This window comes from Tetrao urogallus, assembly GCF_951394365.1.
Source record: "Tetrao urogallus genome assembly, chromosome: 1".
NCBI classification, from domain to species: Eukaryota; Metazoa; Chordata; class Aves; order Galliformes; family Phasianidae; genus Tetrao; species Tetrao urogallus.
In genome coordinates, this window is record NC_136813.1 from 90,541,987 (window position 1) to 90,565,046 (window position 23,060).

General features: G+C 46.2%; 2 protein-coding genes across 2 annotated transcripts in view; one reads left to right on the forward strand and one right to left on the reverse strand.

Annotated features, from left to right (window-relative positions):
• Positions 1–18,136, reverse strand: part of HUNK (hormonally up-regulated Neu-associated kinase) — a gene marked incomplete at both ends in the record, with an annotated part of 54,447 nt that extends 36,311 nt beyond the window's left edge. Inside the window, one exon of the mRNA XM_079547670.1 lies at positions 17,867–18,136. Within this exon, the coding sequence (XP_079403796.1) occupies positions 17,867–18,136 (270 nt within the window). The remainder of the gene's footprint in view (positions 1–17,866) is intronic.
• Positions 18,137–18,610: 474 nt separating this feature from the next.
• The window catches only part of SCAF4 (SR-related CTD associated factor 4), a gene marked incomplete at both ends in the record, with an annotated part of 72,326 nt that continues 67,876 nt past the window's right edge, over positions 18,611–23,060 (forward strand). Inside the window, 2 exon segments of the mRNA XM_079549466.1 lie at positions 18,611–18,682; positions 20,453–20,624. Coding sequence (XP_079405592.1) covers positions 18,611–18,682; positions 20,453–20,624 — 244 coding nt within the window.

Below are 23,060 nucleotides of genomic sequence, written 5' to 3' on the forward strand. Positions count from 1 at the left end.
TTCTTATTTAGAGTGGGTGCTGCAGACTTCCAGGTCAGCTGTGCCAGATAATGATTTAACAGCATATGTCAGCTGAGCAACAAAGGCGCGCTGAATCCTCCTCCCCTGCTCCTCATTTCCTCACAGCTCTGCAACAAAGGAAGTCCTTCAATGCATGCTCTGAGCCCCAACAGCTCAGTGATTGTTACCGAAGTGACAGTTGCTCATTTGCCAGGATGAAGAGAGGGAAACGCTGTGCTTGGTCTTCCTGTGAGACACTGAATTTTGCATGGAACTGATGGAAAAGGTTCTTGCTTGCACAGGTACGAGGCCAACAAACGGCACAAGAAATGCCACAATCCCTTTGCCCTCCATGAGGGAGGCACCAGAGATGCTACACTTGCATATCTGCTGTGTGCCTTGATTTGGCCTGGGAGGATCTCTTGCATCACCTTACTCCTACAACAAGGAGGAACAAGAAGAAAGCCTTGGAGTTTTACTGACCTGACTGCTAACTCTCAGCACTCAGAAAACAGCCCAAGTCAAACAGGCATCCCTCCTCGCAGCTGATGTGAGCACCCACTCACAGCATGCTTCCAGCTGCAGCCAACTACATCATCACAATTCATAGCATTGGGGTTGCTGGTCTTCCACAGCAGGCAGACAAAGTTACACACAACACAGCTGGCCACACTCCTCACGCGGGAAATGCCAAGCACACATCAAAGCATGTGGCAGTTCCCAGCTTGGCTAACCTTACCTTGCTTTCCACAAGCCAAGGAAAGGTTAAAGTAGTGAACAATTTGGTCTTCCTTTAGAAAATAAAAGCAACCCAAAAAAATACAACAACCAAATTTGACCCAGGTCATTTGACTGACTGAGTCAAAAACAAATTTTTACTGGCAGAGGACGTGAAGAATAAAACTACAGGAGTCTGGGCTTAATAGTTTAACAACCAGAAGTCAGTGTTGTGGTATACATTGTTATCTGGATCCATTTCTGCTGTTAGAAGATTATTCTAATGAAATACCTTTGATAAGAAGACAAGGCTAAACACCACATGTGTGACAGCTGCCTGGGTGAAATGTGGAGAAGTATCAGAGCCATAAATGCCTGCGAGCTACGTTCCTGACTAGTCACATTAAAGAAAGATCATTTCATTGTGAGATAAGACAACAGGCAAATCAGAGCTCTACTTAACCATTTCTGAAACCCTCAGGTGATTCACCAAGGAAACAGTCCTAGGTTAGTAAGTTCTTCCATCTAGTGAGATAAAACCAAGAACACAGAGGCTTATACAGATTATTTGGACAGCAAACCACAGAAGTCATTCTGGTGAGGACGAACAAATTAATGGGTAACAGAAACATGATATACCAGTTTGTTTGCTGGCAGCACAACACAACCTCTGCGAAAGTTGGAAAAAAAACCACACATCAAAGTGTTGATATTTTCCACAGCTGTGGGATACGCAATACGGATTATTAACAGAATGGAGCGGCAACCTGTTATACGTATGAGGAAATCATCCTGAATTCACTGACTAAAAAAAGCGCATTACTAAATGCAGGCATATCTCCTACACAGGCTGAGCAAAGCTGCGGGGAACAGGAGCAAACACCTGAACCAGAGAGACAGAGCCAACCACATGCACACGATTACTTGGAACTTGCTATCTGTGCCTTAAGGACAAATTCTCTCGTTGATTTTAACAGATGCTTGGTCAGGCACCCTACCTACCTCAGCAGAGCTGACTTCATACCCACCCTTTGCTCTGGGCTACACTTCCAGTACCTTCCACATCCCTTACACTGGGTCCAAGAGGTCTGTCAGCACAGCTAACAAAAGAGGCAATAACAGTTTTGTTTCAAAATGGCTTTGCACAGGGAAAAGAAAAGACTGAAATGCCAGTTAAGCCTACAGGAGACTTCATTTCCCATACCGGACAGGACACTGGTTTCAGTGCCATCTTGCTTTGCTCCTGGAGGAGGAGCAGCACCTTTCTTCCTCTCCTAAGTCTATGCCACAGTACAGGAATATCTCAGATGGATGCTGTTCTCCCCATCTCAGTGTTGATTCAAAAACCAAGGTCTTTAAAGAAAACTTGATATATCTGAAGGAAAAATACACAGTTGACCCCAACACATAAGCAGCCTATCGACTTCCATATCCACTCTCCATAACTGCGTCCGACTTGTACCTCTCCCTCTCAGCTCATCCCAGATTGTTCTACTCCTTTCATGTATTTTCCCGCCTTCCTAGTCAATTGCTCTTCCCTCTTCACTGCTCTTTTTGCTTTTGCGTTCTTGTAGGGTCCCTTTGCTTTACTAAATGAAATGTGTCCCATGGTACAAGAGTTGTGCAAATGGGTACGCACTGTCTGAGCTCTGGTCGCTTTTGTGATTGTTTGTTCAGGTTTCTTGTATTTTCCATGAATATACAATTCAATTCTGAAGCATACAGAAGAATTCTAAGGATCAAACTGTGCACTCAGTAATTCTAGGGTCAACTTAGCTCAGTATCCCCGATTTTGAGTTCACCCAGAGTTATACCAGGGTAAGTGGAGAAGGAATGTGCCCCAATGCATTTAATATGCACAGCCTCATGTATTTGTGTACACATCTGAAAGTTCCCTCCATATAGAAGGAAAATGCATTCAAAATAGAAAATACTGTAGATGTTACCTAACCATAAAACAAATGCGTTCAAGCTTTCATAATCTACTCCAGATAGAACAATTATTCTGTTTTGCTCTCCCAGGTTTCACGTGGGGGCTCTCTGATCTCTATCACCCGACCTGAACTGTTGGCCAACACTGGCATAGAACTAAAAAACAAATGATAAAACAAGTAATTATTCTGAATATGTAGCAACAGTGGCTCTTGACATTCAACACTTTGCTTTTAGGTAAACCTTTTCTGTGTAAATAAATAAATGGTTTAGATTACGCTATGAGATACGGAGATGAATAACAGGCCATATTTTTGGTTCCAGAATCCTAGAATTACTGCTGGAATGAATTACCTTCCAAAGTTTATGGTGTGACACATCATATGAGCAATTGCTGCTTCTCTCAATTGTTGCACAAAAATAGTTCAGGCTGGGCTAAAGCGTACTGGAAGGGAGCTGAGGGGGAAGTGTAAACACCACTATTCTGCAAAGATAGTTGGAGGAGACAGTCACGATGCTTGCAGAACCCAGCAGCTAGAGCAACATCAGCAAATACAGGCACGTGCCATCACCCAAACAAAGGCACACGTTTGACACACGTGGGTGGAGGATTTTTGCCAGTCAGTGTTTTAGGAGGGTTTCTGGAGCTGCAGAGAGAGGCAGGGGGTGGAGTTGGCTGGCACCAGACAGCACGAAAACAGTCATAGCAATGACCTGAGAAAAAGCAGAAAAGACATAGTTCAGAGGACCAGATGTTGTCTGAAGAAAACTGGGAGCACGGGCTTCAGGTGCTGGATGACTGAGGCATCCAGAGAAAGCACATTTTGCAACGTCTTTGTAAACAGCCATGCCTCAGCACAAGGAATTGCAACAAAGCACAGAAGGCAGTTCAGGGAAAGTAGCTGGGTTTCCCCACAATCCTACACAAGGACAAACAATGCTTTGGCTCCTCCTTGTCTTTTCCATCCTCCACGTCTCTTCCCCAGCTACAAGGTAGAGAAAAACCTACTGATGGAGAAACAACTTACCTAAGCAGCAGACCCCTGCCCTCAAATCTGCAAACACACCTCACCAGATCCCCCACAAAAGGTGAAGTGTACCAGCATCCTGCTGCCAAGCCTCAGTCTGTCTTTTCTCCAGCACACATTGCCTCAGGCTCAGCTGGCCTGCAGCATGCAGTGGCTTTCTGTTGAGCTCCCCAAGGAAACCCCAGAGCCAATACATAGGGCTAATATTCAAACACATGCAAAATTGACAGAGAGCAGTATGTTTTTCAGAGGTTTTACAATAAAAAAATATCTCTCTCTACCCAGCTTTTCCCTGTTGAATATCAGGCTTCATCTAGTTAAAGGCATACCATAATTCCACCTGAATAAAACCTAACTTAACCATCGTATGACTGCCAATGACTGCAGTCACATGGTAAGCTAGCGTTCAGAGGACTCAGGTCCAAAAGCAGCCTTGGATTTCTTGCCTACCAGATTGAGTGTCTTTGTGCAGGCTGTCACTTGGCAGAAGGATGCATCGCTAAAGAAGCCTTTCTGCTTGCCAGTAAATGGGTTTTCTCAATGACCTGTTTGCTGAGTCAAAGTCAAGAGGTCTTAAACAATACTCATGTCAGGCACGTGCAATACCCACTAGAAGAACAACTTCATGGCAGTGGCACCAGTCTGACAAAAAAGTGTTACGACATGTTTAACTTTACTGAGAACAGAAGGCTGTGTGTGACCTCCCATAATAAGAGTATGACATTTTGAGGACTCTTAAGTAGTTTTCCCACTCCTCCAACCACTTGAATATTTTCCCTCTGCAAATTCCCTCCTAGCTTTAAATAAGAGGAAGCCAGTTCCTGCAGATCTCTGCCAAAAGGAACTTCAGCTGAACAGAGAGGAAGCCAGTTTGAATAAGAATCCAGTAGGCACCGTGGGATTTGGCCAGGAGACCAACACAACACAAGAGAAGAAACTCCAGCTATGGACTATTGGAGGGACACCCCATTTCCCATCTGCCCCTCTTCCTTAATTTTTTCCTTTGTTTTTTCTTTCTTTCTTTCTTTCTTTTTCCTCCCAAGGAACTACTTCTGGCAGCCCTGCTGGAGGTGATGCCAAGCCAGGCAGCAGAGCCAGTTCTCAGCACTGTCCCAGTCATCCTGACCATTCATTCACAGGTTACAGGGCGCAGCTGAGAGGACACTTAATAGGAAGGCCTGGGCCTCCATCCTGAAGCAAACTTTCAAGCTAAGCCAAGAGAATGAGACAAATAGGAATACCGTGCAGATATTCCCTAGAGCCATCATTACTACAAGCCAATCTCCAGTTCTTTTTTGCAGTGCCCAAGACAACTTTTGCAGTGAGCTAATTTTCTTCCCTCCCTTTGGTGAAAGGCATTATTCGTAGCTTGCTTTGTATTTACCACTGTTCTTACTACAAAAATCTGAGCTTATTTTTCAAAGCTGCTTGGTGATTTTGGGTAGCCAATTCAAATCATATTTGACAGACCTAACTTTGAAGCCTGCCCAAGTCTCAGTACATTCCTGAAAGCAATCCCTTTAAGAGTATCTTGGTTTGGGCATCCAACCAACCAGACATATAAGAAGTTGCTTTACATAACTCAATCCAAGAATTAGAAAATGTCAACTTTTTCGCTGGGCAGTGAAAAAGGTACTCTGCTGTACTATAAAATTTACTGTGATTTAACAGCTAATGCAAAGAATATTTTCCTATGTCGTAAGTTCTGGTATCTTAATAAATAGCATTATAGAAAAGGGTTGTCCAAGTAAATGCATACCAGCAATCAGTAAGTTGTACTCTTTCAGAAAGGGCCACACATACTCTGCTTGGGACAGAAAGAAATCAGAGGTTTTCTGCCACGACTGTCGGTCTAAGCACCATTATAAAACACAAACTTAACTTCCTCTGGAGGAGTAAACATCACTAACATGTAAGGAAGACAATACGCCTGCTGCTGGGCATTAGCCAAATTGCCTTGCAGCCCATACCAGCCATGTCAGAGAATCTGCTTAATGCTGCTCGGGGGACATTGCTGGCAGAGCTCTCCTGGCTGCCCTGCATGGCTCCCAACTCCTTAACAAATGATAGCATCCTATTCACCCTTCAAGAACTGCTGTCAGACAAGACTGCAGAGCATTTCTAAAAGTATCACAAAAAGATAAGCAACTGTTATCTATTCTCATTACAGCCTTGTCACTCATCTCAGCAAAGTCAGCAATCAACCAAACCTACAGCAACGCAAAAGATCTGCCACAAGAATAACATCTGTTCTATTTATCAAGGATACAGAAGAGCAACCACTCAACCATGGCCATCTGATACCTTTTCTCTTTGCCTGGTATGCTTGCTACGAATGGCATAGGAGGAACTGAGTCTGAGTTAAACATATATGCATATGCATATATACACACTGAAAAGGCTTCTCAGTAGCTGTACAGAGAGAGCTGCATTGAGATTTTACATTAAACAAGCAGTATCATCTCTGCACTTCACTCTTGAGTTGTGCTGTTCAACCTTTGATAACTTCTGTATTTCTCTTTGTAGGGTAGCTGAATCATATGTATATTATAAATATTTTTTTTTCTTTTTTATTTGCTCTAGCATTAGGAAAATCAACAATTAAAAAAAGTGTGGGGAAGAGTCACTTCTGTTAAAATATTCTCTTTTCTTCAGAGTCCCTGACAGCATAAACCCAAAGTTTTGGAGTTAGCAAGAGACAAAAAAAGCTACTGCAGAGATCAGTACAGGACAAATGTGTTAGTATGCAGGGGACCTCTCACTGTTGGCAGACTAGACAGTCAGGGAAGGTTTAAATCAGCCCCTAAAGAAGCATAAACTTTTCTAAATAGGAAAGTAGTTCAGAGTATGCTCATTCATATGCTTCAGATTTAAGGCAGCCTGAACGAAAAGAATCAAAGCGCCAGAAGATAAGATCTTACCATTACCTACAACGCAACAAAGATAGCACCCGGCAACATGCAAAAGGATTGTGGATTATTTTAAATAAGCAAATGAACCATCTTGCTGTCACAGCTAACCTGCTTAAAAAGCATAAGCAGGATGTATTTGTTAAAGGAAGAAAAGGTATTAATTGCACCTGCACATGGCACTAGGGACTATTATTAGATTACTGCAACCAACTGATGGTGCAAGCACTTTGGTTACGTTGAAAGTTTGCAAAGAGTTCCTTCTGAAAAGAGTTTCAGGAACAGTCTGAGGTCCATGAAGTACTTCACAGAGTTACAGACCGAAGCTCCAAGTTTTTAATTAAAAGAATGATAAACAGTGACTTGGTTTTCTGCAAGTACCTGCATGAGAAAAAGACTGCTGCTAATAGACAGCTCTTTAACAAAATAAAATTAACTCCCCAAAAGGTAAAGTTGGGCAAACTCAGGCTGCAAATACAATCCATGTTTTTCAGGTGCAATGAAGCAGTGAAAGGAACATCTTGTCTTACCAAGATGAAAGTAGACTCTGAATTCCCACCCTCCCCACTCTTAGAAGTATGCAATAACTCAATAAAACACTGATACAGATACTCTCAAAGAGAACATCAGCTTACTTAGGAAGTCAAGTTGGATGATGATGACCATGATGCCTTTAGGCACTAATGCCTGTACATGTGAGGAGAATAGCTCTGTCCTAGAACAGCTAGGCAAAATACTCTGGGAGCCATTAGCAGTGACATCAAGGGGATGCAAATTTTGAAAACTCTGAGATCTTTGCTTGAGCTCTGTGGCACTGAAGACACAAAGTGTCATGAAGAGTCATGCAAATATTGATGCTGCTACAGACAGCCCAACTCACCCACGCACCTGGCTGCCTACTGCATCAGCACAGCAAAATCAGCGTTTCCATAAGAATCTGGAATTTTGATGTGTCAAGGCACTGGCCTTCGTAAGGACACACTATGGGGTTGCTCCCACCATGCCATGTGCAAGGGCAGACCATATGAAGGCTTTAAAATAAACAGCATCGTAAGACTGTGAGTGAGAGGCTCACAGAATCACAGAATCCTTAAGGTTGGAAAGACCACTAAGATCATCCAGTCCAACCATTCAGCCTATGCCTAGTACTTCTCCAGCCCTTGTCCTTCAGTGCCACATCCATATGGCTCTTGAACACCTCCTCCCTGGGCAGTGACTCCACCATCTCCCCGGGCAGACTGTGCCACTGCCTCACTGCTCTTGCTGAGAATTTTTTTTTTTTCCCCTAATACCTAACCTGAACCTCTCCTCATGCAACTTCAGGCCATTCCCTTTCGTCCTATCTCTGTTACCTGGGAGAAGAGGCCAACCTCCATCTCAGCACAACCACCTTTCAAGTGGAGGTAGAGAATGATATGGTCTGCCCTGAGCCTCTTCTTCTTCAGACTGAACAACCCACATTCCCTCAGCTGCTCCCCATCAGACTTGTGCTCCAGAGCTTCCTCATGGTTTACCTTAGTCCCTTTCACACAGTATGACATTCCCCATATTTCTGTAATTCCTCCTCCCTCTTTCTCTTCCTCCTCCTCCAGTCAGTTGGGAAGGAAAAAGAGGTAACTGCTAATCTAATGCATTAGTGCCTCGTCTGACATGGCCTGTTTCTACAGAGCAGCTCCGCTTCACTGGAGAAGAGCCATTCTCATCCATACTTCCCTTCAGTATGTTTTTTACTTCACGCTGTATTTATGGGTAATTTCATGCTATACTTCACGAGTAACAACTGTTATCTTCTCCTGGACATACTACTACTCTGCTGTTCCTGTGAAGCCAACTGCCTACTCCCCACTTACAAACAGAAGCTAATACCCTTATCTGACGAAAGAAAGGACAGCAGTTCTGCCCTTCCCAGACATTCTGAACAGAAACTCAAGTTTCAGAAACAAGTTACATTTTTGCTCGCTGCTATACATGGAAATCAGCTGAATGTGCATGAGATACATATGGGTGTGGGTACAGGTTCATCTATGGGCAGAACACAGTGGGTCATGGCTGGGGTCTATCTAGCCTTTGGCAGAAACTCGGTGACCTTTCATTGCTCTCTCGGTCAGCTAATTAATGGGGTAGCAATAATGGTGTCCCCCGAGGGACAAGAGCACATTTTTTTTTTACCTCCCCGGCCTCTAAGGATATCTACACAAGCCAAAAGAGATTATGCAGGGAATGATGGACGTGGTGGTGGCAGAAAGCCGGAGGCAAAGATAAATGAGGATGCAATACTGACGTTCCTCAAGAAATCCTTAGAAACTTGTCAAAACCAGCCTTCAGGCCTGGGCCATGTACTGCCAAAAGAAAGCGTGTATCTGAATGCCTGGAACAGCTGGATTTGCCTAGCCATTGAAATGGAAAAATATTTGCTGAGTATCACTTTCCAAATATTAGCTATTTTGCAAAAAGGGGCTCTCTGACATGCTAAAACACCGTCCATCACCCAATACGAAATCTCTTTTGAGCTCGAGGTATTATCAGCTAGCAGGAAAGATGTTTTTTCAGGTCTTGTCACACAAGCACATGGGAACCTGATGTGCAGACACTGCAGCAGATAGAAAACCAGTTGAGATGTGTAAAGTACTCACCTTACACTGTCTGAAGCTGATGGCTATTCACAGCCATCATGGAGAAAAATTAGTGTGACAACTGCCGGGAAACAGAGGCCTCCTCTACCCAGACATGGTCCCAGTATGCTGTCAGAACACTGGGAAGCAGCTAGAGCTGAGGCACAGCAAGGCATGCATTATGCTCTGGTTACAAATGAACCATATCCTATCCAGCTGCTTTTGATAAACTACAACTTGCCCTTTCAGTGCTGAAAACTTCTGTCACAGCGAGATGGATGAGGATCTCGAATTGCTTGGGGGAAAACAAAAGCAGAGATTCGATACCAAATAACATTCTTCCAACACCAATGTGTGTGAAACCTTGTGGTCAGTATTGCTTCCCACTTGCGTGATTACGGACTTGAAGAGTAATCATGGAGTACCATACTCCATGCTAAACAATCCCTGTTTTGCATTTCAGTGATCAAATCCAAAACTTGACTTAGAGAAGACAGAAAGAAAGAAAAAAAGATGCCTGTTACATCAATAGGAGACACTGCTTTTGAAGACCAGGTATTACCCTCCTTTGTAGTGATACAAATATAAGAGATAAAACATTTACAAATGCTAGGCATCTCTAATGAAGCTTCTTACATATATGTTCTCTCTCTTAGCTTTGTGGGCATTATCCACAGAAAATAAATTTATTCCCTGAAAAAAAAGAAAAAAAAAAATGTTTCCATGACAATCTTCCACAACAGGCAGAGAGCAAAAGAACTTCCGTATATATAACTTATCTTTTTTTAGTTCCCTTTGTTGCAGTGATTTTCCTCTGAGCTCTGATGGCACACCATGAACAAGAAGAGCTCTGTTGGGACAAGTGTTGGAAGTGCCAAGCCTGTAGCCCAGCAGCACAGTACAGCAGCAAAGCATTCACAGAAAGGGAAGCTTGGTCAGGGTGGCACCAGCTTTCCGATCAGTTTTTATGGGTGCTTTCCCCTGTCAGACCACATTATCTGCTCACCCTCTTTCCTGAAGTGGTCTTCCCTTCATGAAGAGGAGGTTTGACTATGCTTCGATACCAAACAGGTTTGGCAGTGCTTTACCTTATCAGCTTAGGAATGAGCATACTCTGTCCTAGCATGGGCCCCATGATCGTGCTTGTGGTTGCAGCTCCTCCAATAAAACCTACCACAAAAAGCCTTCTTGGTCCTCCTCATTTGCACCAGCTCAATCAGCCCAGCAAAAGCACTGGCAACTCTACATTAATGCCCTTAAGGAAATCAGCCAACAATTGACATAATTCTTCTGGCCAATATTTACATAACCACTAGTTATCACAGAATCACAGAATTTTAGAGGTTGGAAGGCACCTTTAAAGATCATCCAGTCCAACCCCCTGCCAAAGCAGGCTCCCTACAGCACACTGGACTCCCTACAGCAGGCTGTTATGGATGGGTTAAGATCCTTCTTCAAGACCTTGAAGAGTTGTGTAATCAGCATACAGACTTCCAGCTCATTTATATACAGTTGTTTATAGAACACAACAGCTTGGTTTCTAGACTATTATTTCAATTCAGTCACCAGAAGGGTCACTGTGTCATCTTATGACCGCTTTACTCACGGAGTTATATCCTTGTGAAGGGTAAGTGCTGCTCCTTAATAACTTCAATTTTCCTGAGTGCCAGCTAACAAACAACTCGCAAGGGCAAATGGGCAGAGATGCCTAATGTGTTATGTCCACTGAAAGGCAAGAAGCTATGGTAGCATTCTCCAGCTCCTACTGCAGAGAGAGATGTGGCAAACTGCAAGACGTAGAAAGAAAGAAATGTTTTAATTGCCAAGACACTTATAGGTAACACATGCCTGCAAAAACAGGCTCACAGCTTTACACGCCATTAAATATGTTAAAAATACAAAACTTGCAAGAACAAACACAAGGATCCAGATGTGAGTACCACATAAGATCAGCACCTGGTGTTAATTCAACTTAAACACTCAGCTTTCCTCAATCCCGCCTATGTCACTAAAATTGTGACGGTCTATATGAAAAGCAGCACACTGCTGACATGCACTGTTAGTGACATCCTTAAAACCGCTGAATGTAAACTTGAAAGCAGATTATCTCAAGAGGATAAGCAACTGCCACATGTGCATCAATTCGGCTCAGTGCAGAGCAAGTTGCAAGCTACAGCTGAAAAATATTAAAACAATCTTCCCGGAAGACAGACTGCAGTAATTAACAGACTCTCTTGCCTATTCAAGCCTATACCTGCTTACTCTGAGGGGGCAATATAGAAAAGGGTTAGAGGCAAGAGTGTAGCTTTATAACAAGCGCCTGTTGCAGCTAGTTGTGAACAAACTGTTAGCAGGTGCTCCTACACGAGACTGAGCAGGTGACTGCACATCAGCAGTCTGCCTTACTGTCAAATTCTTAAACGTTTCGTAACACACACTGGGGAATTTTGTGCTGACAAAGCAACCAGCTCTCTGGTCCTGCTTCCAGCCAAGTCTTCCCTCGTGTCATTGCAACTGCTACGGCACCCTTCAAATCATTCTCTGAAGTATCATATGTCAACAAAGCACACATTTAGTGGCTTCAATACAAATTATGCATCTACTTGCATATATACAAGCCTCTGTGAAAAGAATAGTGTCAAAGCTGTGAAAGCAAACACTTAAAAGCACAGGAATGTCAAAATTAAGGCTGCAGGAACACCCTCATTTCATTTCCTTGGTGCCTACAATTACAAGCAGCATCATAACACATCACCCAGGTGTAACGGTTGGCAGCTGTTAATAAAAATGAAAAGCACCCCTGAAGAAAGCCACCACGCAAATTCATGGTAAGTACTTTCTCTAAACAAGCTTTTCTTTGGGAGATAGATAAAATTAAAAAATGTGTAGAAAAATGGCTATGAAGAGAACTACTCATTCAATATTTACAGTGAGAACACAAACACGTCAAAGAAACTGATGTACAAGTATCACTGAAGGAGAAGCAGCCTGAAACCTTACAGTTTTTGGAGCAGACAAAAGGAAAGCACGGAACTGGAAGACCAGTGACGACACCAGAAACTTGGCTTTTGTTTACTAAGAAATAACTTCTTGGCCCATCTGCTTGGTAAGATGGTTCTAAAGCAACCCGCATGCACACAAAGACCTGAAAACTCAAATCAAAGGTTAAGATCCTAGGACTATGTGTGAGCATAAATCACAATTTTCTGTTCCCAAGCCAGCAATACTATAGGGCAGCTTTGACTCTTGGGCACAGACAAGTCTGACAGTGGAGAATCCTGATGCAGAAGTCCTCAATGGGAATCCCACACCACATTTGTTTCCCAAACGGAGAAGAGGAATGCCACAGGGGTGGCACAGTCATTGAGGGCAGAAAGGAGGCAAAAATCTCATCTGCCAACATGCCCAAAGGCATCTAGCTACCAAGTCAAGCCTCCATTCTCTCAAGTCCATGGTGGAACACAAGAAGAAAACAGCAAATTTACTCAAGGCCAAGTTGACACAGCATGGGGAAATACGGCACTGTAACATCTGTTGTTATCCACCAGCACTACTTTGTCCATGCTTCTCTACGTCCACCTGCCTATATTCTCCTGAATGGTTGGTGACTATTCTAGGGAAAGCTGCTGGAAGATGGAAATGGTGCAAAACACATCGCTCCAGCCTTTGCTTCCAGTGGTACATCCAGAAGCAACTCAACAACCACCCTTTGACACGAGCAGGAGATTAGAAATGAGATGTTGAGACCAAGGTAAAAGCTGTCTAACAGTTTTGTCAGCCATAGGCTGGATTTCAGGAGACAACCACACTGGCTGATGCAGGGCAGTCACACAACCTGACAGAGCACCAGTGCATCTCATTTTGCCTCCCTGGAGGTATCTAGAGCTCCCAAAACAAAGGTGCAGCTCCTCCAAGCCTCGAACCCACTGCCTCGAACCCACTGATGAACGCATGATGTTCAAACAGAAACGTGCCAGTGATGCTCTGAATGCATTTCACAAAACTACATGCCACCAACGTGCCACCAGCAGGGGACAGAGAGCCTGTGAGACGGCTGCCCAGGTGTGCTTTCAGATCACCTCCCCTGTTCCCTCCCTGGGGTTTGCAATGGGTGTTGCTAGCTCTTTGCAGGGCGCTTGCGCTGCCCACGTAGCACTTCCACGAGTCTCTAATACAGCTTTTTAATTTCTTTTTCTTTCTTTCTTTTCTTTCTTTTTTTTTTTTTTTAAGCATTTTTAATACAGAAATGCATTCAGAAAGCAAACCCTTTTGTGAAAAAGCCACTTTCAATATTAATTGCTTTACCTTCATAAAAGCTGGTAAACTGTATTTTTAGCAGCTGCTTCCCACTAACATTGTTACAGAAAACTACTCAACTAACTGTAACTAAAAATAGCCCTTTTGGAGTGTAACAATAGCACTAGAGAAACTGATAAACACATTTTTCAGCAGATGAGAAATCAAATGACTCAATTTACCTCCATCTCTCTCTTTGTAGAGACAAAGATTATACTTCAAAGTAAGGTAAAAGCAATCTCAGGTCAAGTTTGCTTATGAAGACTTCAGCTCACACCATTCTCTCCCCTCAGTACAGGGCCATCCTGCAATGCCACACGGAGACATTGAGGGTTATGGAGTCATTTCATCGGGGTCCACAGCAGATGGCACAATCTGGTCAGTCTACCAACAAAGCATGATGCTACCCCTGCTGCACTGATAGGAATGTAATTTCAGCTGTTTAGAACTACAGAAAACATTATCTTGCAATGGCTGCTTTCTGCTGCCCCGTGACAGGCCATGCTGAGCCTCAAGCGCAAGGGTTGGAACAAACTGGGAGTATCCTGGGCAGAGGCTCCACAAGTTAGCGGGATAACAATGCAGCTATCCCAGCAGGGTTTCATAGCCACAATTTAAATCTAAATTGGCTCGCTCTTCAGAGAGAAACTGTTTCCTTAGGACTGGCAATAAAGACTGCCTGCCCTGATCTAACAAATCAGCCTTCTACCCAAAAATGTTAGATTATAGGCTGTGATATTTTTATTCAAAAGCAATGGAAAGAATAATCTGTTCAACATTCTCCTATGCTCAGCTAAAATACACTTAATTGCATCAGGCATTACCAAACATTTCTCCAGCCCAGACAATAATAATATGCCTGACATGCTGGTAATACAAACCCCGAGAAGCACTGCAAAAGATTTGATTTCAAATCCAGTGCTACAGACATTCATAGTGAAGGTTTAAAGCCTCACCTTAGCTCACCCTCTCGTGCTCAGGAGCTGTTGGTTCCAGTCCCACGCACTGCACTCCATGTGCACAGCCCATCCAGCTGCCCTTGGAGCAGCTGGTAAAGCAACTAGCGCCTGGCCCACAGCACACAGCATCTTGTGCTCTCTTGAAGACCTCTTCAGCTTCTAGCCGTTTCAGGGTGAGGTAATGGCAGATTTTTGGCATTCGCTCTGCAATTGCCTTGATTCTGTACAATGCATTGTGTCAGTGCAATGGATCTGAGCCTGGCTGGGGACTCATTAATCCACAGATTTCATTTCTAAATACACAATTTTCTGAAACAATAATGCGCATTAACTCCTCCACAGTCACTAAAGTCTGCTGCAAATCAAAACCTGCTTGGGCACCCTCGCTGAAATCAGATATTCTGGTGACCGTAACAGCTTGGACTGTGCCAAAACAGCTACCAGGCATTAGCAGTAAGACCCCTACTTCACACTACTACCGCAATTTTATTGAAACTTAGGCAGCGCCCTTGCTCAACAATGGCTTTACAAGACAGAAATCAGATGTCAATTATTTTTTATCTCAAAGTACATGCAGGCGCTAATCCTGGAATAATAGGCTCATAAAGCATCAGCCTAGAAAACTGCAGTGACTACAGCAATCCAGTGAGCCATCTGCAGGAGAGGGCTTTGTTTCCTCATCTTGCTTCACTGTGCCCCACTTGCAAACACTTTAAGTGCACACTCCTGCAGATTAACTTTCCCCGCAAATTAACATACCCAAAGATTAAGCCTGGCCAATCTTTGCCCCTCACCCTGCTGAATGCAGGCCAATGCCATTCCATTACAGGGCAACACTCTCCTCGAACTCCAGATGAGTGCGATGTCACTCCTGGGGTTGAGGGATGGAGGTGGGCATGGAGAGATGGCCAAGCGTGGCTGTCACACACAGCTGCTTACTCATGCCTTGGGTAACCCTGTTAGCATCAACCTGACTCTGTTAGCTGTTCTTGGGAGGTCTGTGCCCAACACTGCTCACCTGGGCTCTGACACTGGAGTATCAAATGGTTCCTAATTCTCCAGCACTTGGCTTGCACTTGTGGAAGAACTTTGCCATGGCAATAACATTTCTCATGGAAGAACATGTTCAAATGAAAAAAGAGGAGATGTAGATTGGATATAAGGAAGAAGTTTTTTACAGTAAGGGTGGTGAGGCAGTGGAACAGGTTGCCCAGAGAGGTGGTGGATGCCCCCCACCTGTGGAGACACTCAATGCCAGGCTGGATGGGACTCTGAGCACCTGATGGAGCTGTGGGTGTCCCTGCTCATTGCAGGTGTTGGGCCAGATGGACTTTAAGGGTCCTTACCAATTCAAACGATTCTATGAAAATGTGCTCTTCCCACAGAACCTCCTTCTGTCCCTCAGTGTTGCCAATCCTGGCTCGCATGCTGCCTCTTTCCTTCTTTCCTCATTCAATTTCCACACTTGCCAGCCTCAGCCTCCTCCCAAACACACTCCCAGGGAAAGGAGTCCAAGGAAGCAGATGTTTTCCTTCTCTTCCTCATGTTACAGCCAGAGCTCAGTCGCCTGTGGTGGGTTCAGTGTAGGCAGAGCTACCAGCAGCTGTGAGGCAGATCCAGTTTGAGCACGCCTCAGCCTCCTCTGGCTGGAGGCCACACAAGAGCATGACTGAGGAACATGCCCTGAAGAGCTGAATGTCCACCAACTCCCTGGATGGGGTGAGATCCTCAGGTGAGACCATGTGTGGGACGGAAAGCATTCCCCCTCCAGTCAGAGAGAGGAACCGCACTGGGATAGGACCTCACCTGAAGAAAGTCATTAAGTGCCCTTATCTCCATCCACTAACTCAGATTGCTTATCCATAAATACCTGAAACGAAATAGGTGGATATTCTGGTAGGATGGACCCTTAATTAGTGAGTTTAAAACTATGCAACTGATCTTTCACCCACTGAAGTCAACAGCAAGAGCCTGATTTGATCCTATGACAGAAGATAAGGTCAGACAGCACTCAGAGACTGCCACAGATGGCCACAAATAGGGACACCAAGGCTCAGCAGGAAGGAAGGGAGATCACAGAATCATTAAGATTGGAAAAGACCTCAAAGATCACCCAGTCCAACCGTCACCCATCCCCACCAACTGTCCACATCCCTCGGTGCCACATCCACACGGCTCTTGAACACCTCCAGGGACAGTGACCACACCACCTCTCTGGGCAGCCCATTCCTCTAGATTCTCCTAGAGCTTCTGCTTGTCACTTTGTCATAACATGTCTTATTCAAGACACTGGGGGAAAAAAATAAATAAATAAAGCAAGAGCCCTGGCAGCTGAGATAGAGGGGCGTGTGGCTGGGCTTTTTATTTTTGCCTCTTCACAGACAGAGATAAATGTAGCAACCCAAAAAGTGGAGGTGGGAAGGACGTGTGTGTGCATGTGCCTTTTATCAACAGAAGGATCATTGGATGTATCTGTTACCAAGGAGAAGCACACGCTTGGTAACAGAAGAGAAGAACAACAAAAAAAATCTTTTTTGCATTCCGATATGACAGCAATCATTTCTGCCATGAGGAAATTCAGAGCTCTACTCACAATTTCACTCTGTGACAAACTTATTGGAAGAAGGAAAAGAAAAAAAAAAAAACAAAAAAAAAAACCAAGCCTAGAACTGCATGAACCCTATAGAGATGCAACCCTAACAATAGCGTACGTGCAGCGCTGCTGGAGCCAGAGGAGATTCTGCTGTTCTCAGCTCACCCGGCAGCAGCGGGGTGCCCAGTGTTAAACAGAGCTCTGCCCGCCAGCTTCAACGCGAGCGGGACAGCCCTGCAGCAGGGCTCTCCAGCATGCCGTGCCGTGCTCAATGCACTGCCAAGCGCCCGCTACTCTTCATCTCGTCGTGACAGAGCCTGACTGATGGGTGGAACACTCCACTACAGGACTGCAGATAGGAGACGAGAAGCAGAGCTCCTCGGTGCATTTTCTTTACTAGATGAAACAACACAACACACGTGAGGGCACCTTGTGATGTGCAGCACTATCAGCAACTTCTGCTCACCGAACCGTAACACCGCCAAAGACACACGCAGCACCTCCTGTCATTTCAATGAGCGAGGAGTGTCTGCACTCTGTCACCGATCAGTGGTAGAAGTCTATGTACCGTGCCACCAAAAACACACCGCTCACACGTCGCTGGTCGGTGGTAGGACACTGTGTATCGTGCTGTTTCAAACAGCGCTTTCTCACAAGCACAAACCTTGCAAAGGGGGGACACAGGCGAGTACCCCCTCAAGGCGCAGGTCGCGCAGCCCCAGCCCGGGACCGCTCCCTGTACCGCCGGGACTCCCACAATCCCCGGGGCGCCACCGAGCGGCCGCCCTCCTGCCCCGGCCGGTCCTTCCCGTCCCGATACCTTCTCTCCGGTGAGCACATGCAGCCCCTCGCGGACCTTGGCGAAGGAGCCCTCTCCCAGCTTCCTGCCGATCAGGTAGTTGCCGACGCGCTTGGTGTGCTGGAAGTCGCGGAGCCTCTCCCGCGGGGCCGCCGCCGCCGCGCTCAGCCAGGCGGCCAGGAAGCTCCCCTCGGCGCCCGCCGCCGCCCGCCGCGCCTCGCCGCCGCCGCCGCCGCTGCCCGCCACCCCCGGCGGCTCGCTCAGGAGCCCGTCGCCCGCCGCCGCCGGCATGCCCGGCCCTGGCGCCGCTCCTTCCCCGCGCCTCGCCCCGCTCGAACGGGGCGAGCGGCCGCAGGGCGGAAAGTTGCTCGGCCGGAGAGCGCCGGCGGCGAGGGGCGGAGCGGTGCTGGCGGCGGGGGGCCCGGGCTGCCGCCCCTCGTCGGAGCCGGCGCCGCCTCCTCTCCACCCCGCTTCTCCTCACGCTGCCGCCGGGAGCGCCGCGCTGCGAGCGGGAGGAGGAGGAGGGGGCGGGGGCCAGGGCTCGGCTCGAGCCCGCGGTAATTGAATCCAGCAGGCGTGCTGACCCCGCCGGGCGCTGCAGTGGGATGTCCGCAGCCCCAGGCGAGCCGGACGGCGATGCATGCTGAAAGGAGCCTCCCGGCTGGGGCTCGCCGCTAGTCAGGGTGCTCTGATAAAGCCGCTAATTCATTGGAATAACCCACGTCTCACAGAGTTTTTATGCTACTATTGACATAGCTAGCGGGCATGGTGGAGTCGGGTTGGCGGTTAGAGGTCTTTTCCGACCTTAACGATTCTACGATTCAGTGGTATAAGAAAGTAACCAAGGACCCCTTTTCTCCTTGAGTCTGCATGAGCCGCTTTAGTAGAGCCTCCGGAACACACGCAGCTGTGCTGACCGAAACCAAAGCTTTGCTGCTTTCCCGCTAGAGGGCTGCTGGTGCACGCTGTGCCTCCTGTTCTTAAGCTCTTCTCTTCCTCGTTAAAAAATGTCAAAGCAATTTTACACCACGCTTCTGCCTCAGCGCCGCTCTTAATGCGGAGCTGCAGCTCTCCAGTCCCTTCCGCTGCACCGCTAATAGGATTGCGGCTGGCACAGGTGCTGATGAGCCGTGCGCTGCTTTCACACCAGCTTTCACTGACATCGCGGTGCTGGTAAAACTTCCTCATTTAAGGCAGAGCCGAGAAACATGACAATTTTACCTTCCCAACAGCAGTGAATTACAGTTTGAAGGCTCTCCTGTTCATCCAGCCTTCCCAATCTGAACAGGATCTCAGCCCTTAGGCAGTAGGGAAGCAGAATGAGGGCAGCAGACCCACTGCCTCTGTGGTGCTTCTGCCATCCTTCCTTGTACAGAAGCCTCCAAAGTGTATTCCCTGTGGCTGCAGCAGTGCGGTTCCACTGTGGGAAGCCGGTAGCCAGCTACACACCGCCACTGGGAGCAGCACACAGCCACACAGCTTTCCAGTTGAGGAATGACTATATTATATCATTATTTAAAGATATAACTATGTTAAGAGGCTTTGCAAATATATTTGCTATATAGTAAGGAACCTATTATATGTTTTGAACAGACAGTTCAAGAATTCCTGAGTGTATTCCCTGTGTAGTCAACTGAAACAAGGCAATGGGAACAATGGCCACCCTAGAAGGTGCTGGAAACCACAGAATCACAGAATGGTTTGGGCTCAAAGGGGCCTCAAAGCCCACCCAACCCCAACCCCTGCCATGGGCAGGGCTGCCCCCACCAGCTCAGGCTGCCCGGGGCCCCATCCAACCTGGCCTTGAGAGCCTCCAGGGATGGGGCACCACAGCTTCTCTGGGCAGCTGTGCCACTGCCTCACTGCCCTCTGAGGAAAGAATATCCCCCTTATATCACATCTACATTATTCCTCTTCTAGTTTAAAACCATTTGCCCTTGTCCTGTCGCTGTGTAAAAAGTCCATCTTCCTCCTGTTTAGAAGCTCTCTTTAAGTACTATAAGGCTGCAGTGATGTTTCCCAGGAGCCTTCTCTTCTCCAGTCTGAAAAAGCCCAGCTCTCTCAGCCTGTCTCCACAGGAGAGATGCTCCAGCCCTCTGAACATCTTCATGCCCTCCTCTGAACCCTGCTCCAACATCTCTGCATCTTTTCTGAGCTGGGGGCCCCAGGCCTGGACACAGCACTCCAGATAGGGCCTCACAAGGGCAGAGCAGGGGGACACAATTCCCTTCCTCTCCCTGCTGCCCACCCTTCTTCAGATGCAGGCCAGACTACTGTTGGCCTTTGAAGCAGCAGGCAGACACTGCTGGCTTGTGTCCAGCTTTTTGTTCATCACAATGCCTGAGTCTTTATGTCTCAATGCTCTCAATAAGTTCTTTCTTTTCCCAGTCTGTACACATATCTGTGTTGCTCCAATCTAAGTGCACCATTTTGCATTTGGCCTTGTTGAATTTCATTAGGTTCTCGTGTGCCTACTCCTCAAGCCTGTCCAGGTACCTCTGGATGGCATCCCTCTCTTCTATTGTATCAGCTGCGCTACTCAGCTTGGTGTCGTCAGCAAACTTGCTGAGGGTGAACTCAATTGTACTGCCTTTGTTGTTGATAAAGATAGTGAAGAACACTGGGCCCAAGACTGACTGCTTTGAGGCACCTCTTAAGACCAGCCTCCATCTGGACATGGAGCCATTGATCAGAACCCTCTGGCTGCACCTGAGCACAGAGGAAAAGCACAACCGTGTTGAAACAGCAGCAGGGTGTCTTCGGCAGGAGGATTCACAAGGTAAGGAGGGCATGAGAAGCAGGAGACCATCGAGTGGCTTAGATGAACAGCAAGAGTGGCTTATACTGCTCAGAACTACACTGTTTATGGCCTGGCTCCTGAGCTGCCCTGTCCTGGCCTCAGGACGCACAGAAAGGGACACAAAGCACTGCCAGTGTTCCTCGTGGCATGGGGAGGGTTGTCAGGGACTGACTGTGCTAAATGCACTGTCACCTTGTTGCCTGCTGCCCTGCAGGTGCTACCCAGGGTTATCTTTATTCTGTGGGACCAGGCACAAGCAGAGTGCTGGGTCTGTCTGAAGGAACACACAGGCAGATAGACGGATAGATAGAAGTATATGCCTTTGGGCTCACAGCTCCCACTCGGCTAACAGAAATGCAGGTTTGGCCACTGTGAAGTTTAAACAGATGTTAACGGCACATGTTTTTCAGTCAAAACCTTGAAAATCAGCCTCTCTTAAAAATAAAACTGGCAAGAAGTGCCCATTGCAGAAGGCATTAGAAGACCTCTGAAGCAACACGGTGACTACTTTTTTTTTTTTAATTTGCTCAGCTTGGGGGCTTAATGAGTTGTCAGTGCCCTTTGAAAGAGGCGAGACTGCACTTTCCTCATTGCTTCTCTCCTGTCCAGCTGTGCCCATCAGGTTGCAGTCTGGATGGAACGGGGATCAAAGGCTGCATTCATTTCTATCCATGCTTTAATTTAAATTTAACTCCAGCGTGCTTTATTTTGAGCTGTAGTCCTTCTAGGTAATGACATTTTTCTGATTAACTGCTGAAATTACTAATGAATTAACGGCAGCAGTCTGCCTTTGGGTTGCAAAAGCTGTAATAACAAGCTGCTGAAAATAATTAAAAATTGATTTAAATCCATGAAAACACAGAAATTTGGAATTACCCTGGTGGTATTGTCCTTGGTTGTCTGCATCACTTGAAAATATTGTAGTAATGCGTGTTATCAGTGGGAATTCTTCAGCCCCTCACAGGCCCCTGTGCCTGACCCCAGGGCCAAGAGGTGCCTCCTTCATGGGGCTTAGCACTGAGGCTGAGCTCCCACGCTCTGCTGCTGTTCCAGGGGAGGATGTGGCAGAGACAGGGCTGGAAAATGCAATACAGAAGCAAAACATGGCCCTGCAAGGGGAACATTTGTGACCCTGAAGGTTGCCTCACCTTGTGATGCCTCTCCTGGAGCAGCTGCTGGTGGCAGCCTGCCAAGCACTTCTCCCCAAAGCATGGGACTGTCACCAGGGGTGCTTGAGTTCTCCTTATGCCTCACCTGCACGTGCGAGCCATATTAATTACTCTCACTCGTCTTTCTGAAGAGATCTGAAGTCCTTGAGCAAAGGAATGAAGAAATTGCAGCTCTGCTCAGCATCGTGGTGGTAAACGAAGAAGCAGGTAAACTCACAAGTTAGCTGCACAAGAGCAACATGTAAATTCGGTTCTGGTCAAGTTAAAAGCAGGACAGCTCCATTTACCATCAGCAGACATTTGGAAGCCAATGATTGAATGCTGGTTTCAGCCAGACTGTGGGAGAAACACTGACTTGGCACTAATAACTTATGTTAAAAATGTTATGTTGTTATTGCTCATTGTCTCCTCAGTATATCAGTATATATAGAAAACCATGCTTTAAAATAGCATTTTGGGGTTTGGGTGGTTTTTTTGGACGAGTATGTGCATTTCTAATATTTGGGTTTCAGATATGCAGGGATATTTATTTAAATTATTTTATATTTATATTTATTTAAAACAACTTGTTTTCTTATATTTTTTGAGGAGTTAATGAGGAGTTAAAGTTAAACGTTTGTTCTTGAAGGATTTATGAGCCATATTTTTTGCAGTATTTAAATCCCAGCCCAAGTTCAGACCCACGAGGCCCTTCTTTGCACACTGCCACCTCTGCAGTAATGGAATTACACAGTCATAGAATTGTTTGAGCTAGAAAGGAACCCTTAAAGGCCACCTGGACAAACTCCCCTGCAGTGAACAGGGACACCCACAGTTCCATCAGGTGCTCAAAGCCCCGTCCAGCCTGACATTGAGTGTCTCTGAGGATGGGGCATCCACCGCTTCTCTGGGCAACCTGTTCCACTGCCTTACCATCCTTTATGGTAAAAAACTTCTTCCTTATATCCAATCTAAATCTCTCCTCTTTTAGTTTGAAGACGTGAGATAATGCACTCAGTCCAGCAAGGGTGCCTGTTACACTTCAGGACACAGCTCCTTCAGCGTAACAGAGTCCAGGATCATCTAATAACATTGTGACTTCTGTACCTGCAGACAAATGCTGCAGATACTGGCAAATGTTCACAGGGGTGTTGCTGCATCCATGGGGTCTTCTAACCATAGAGAATGAACGTACTTCACCTTTCAAGGATCAGGAAGGAGGCTTTCATAGCTAAGCTTTCCTAAGTTTAAGTTTGTGCTTGAAAAA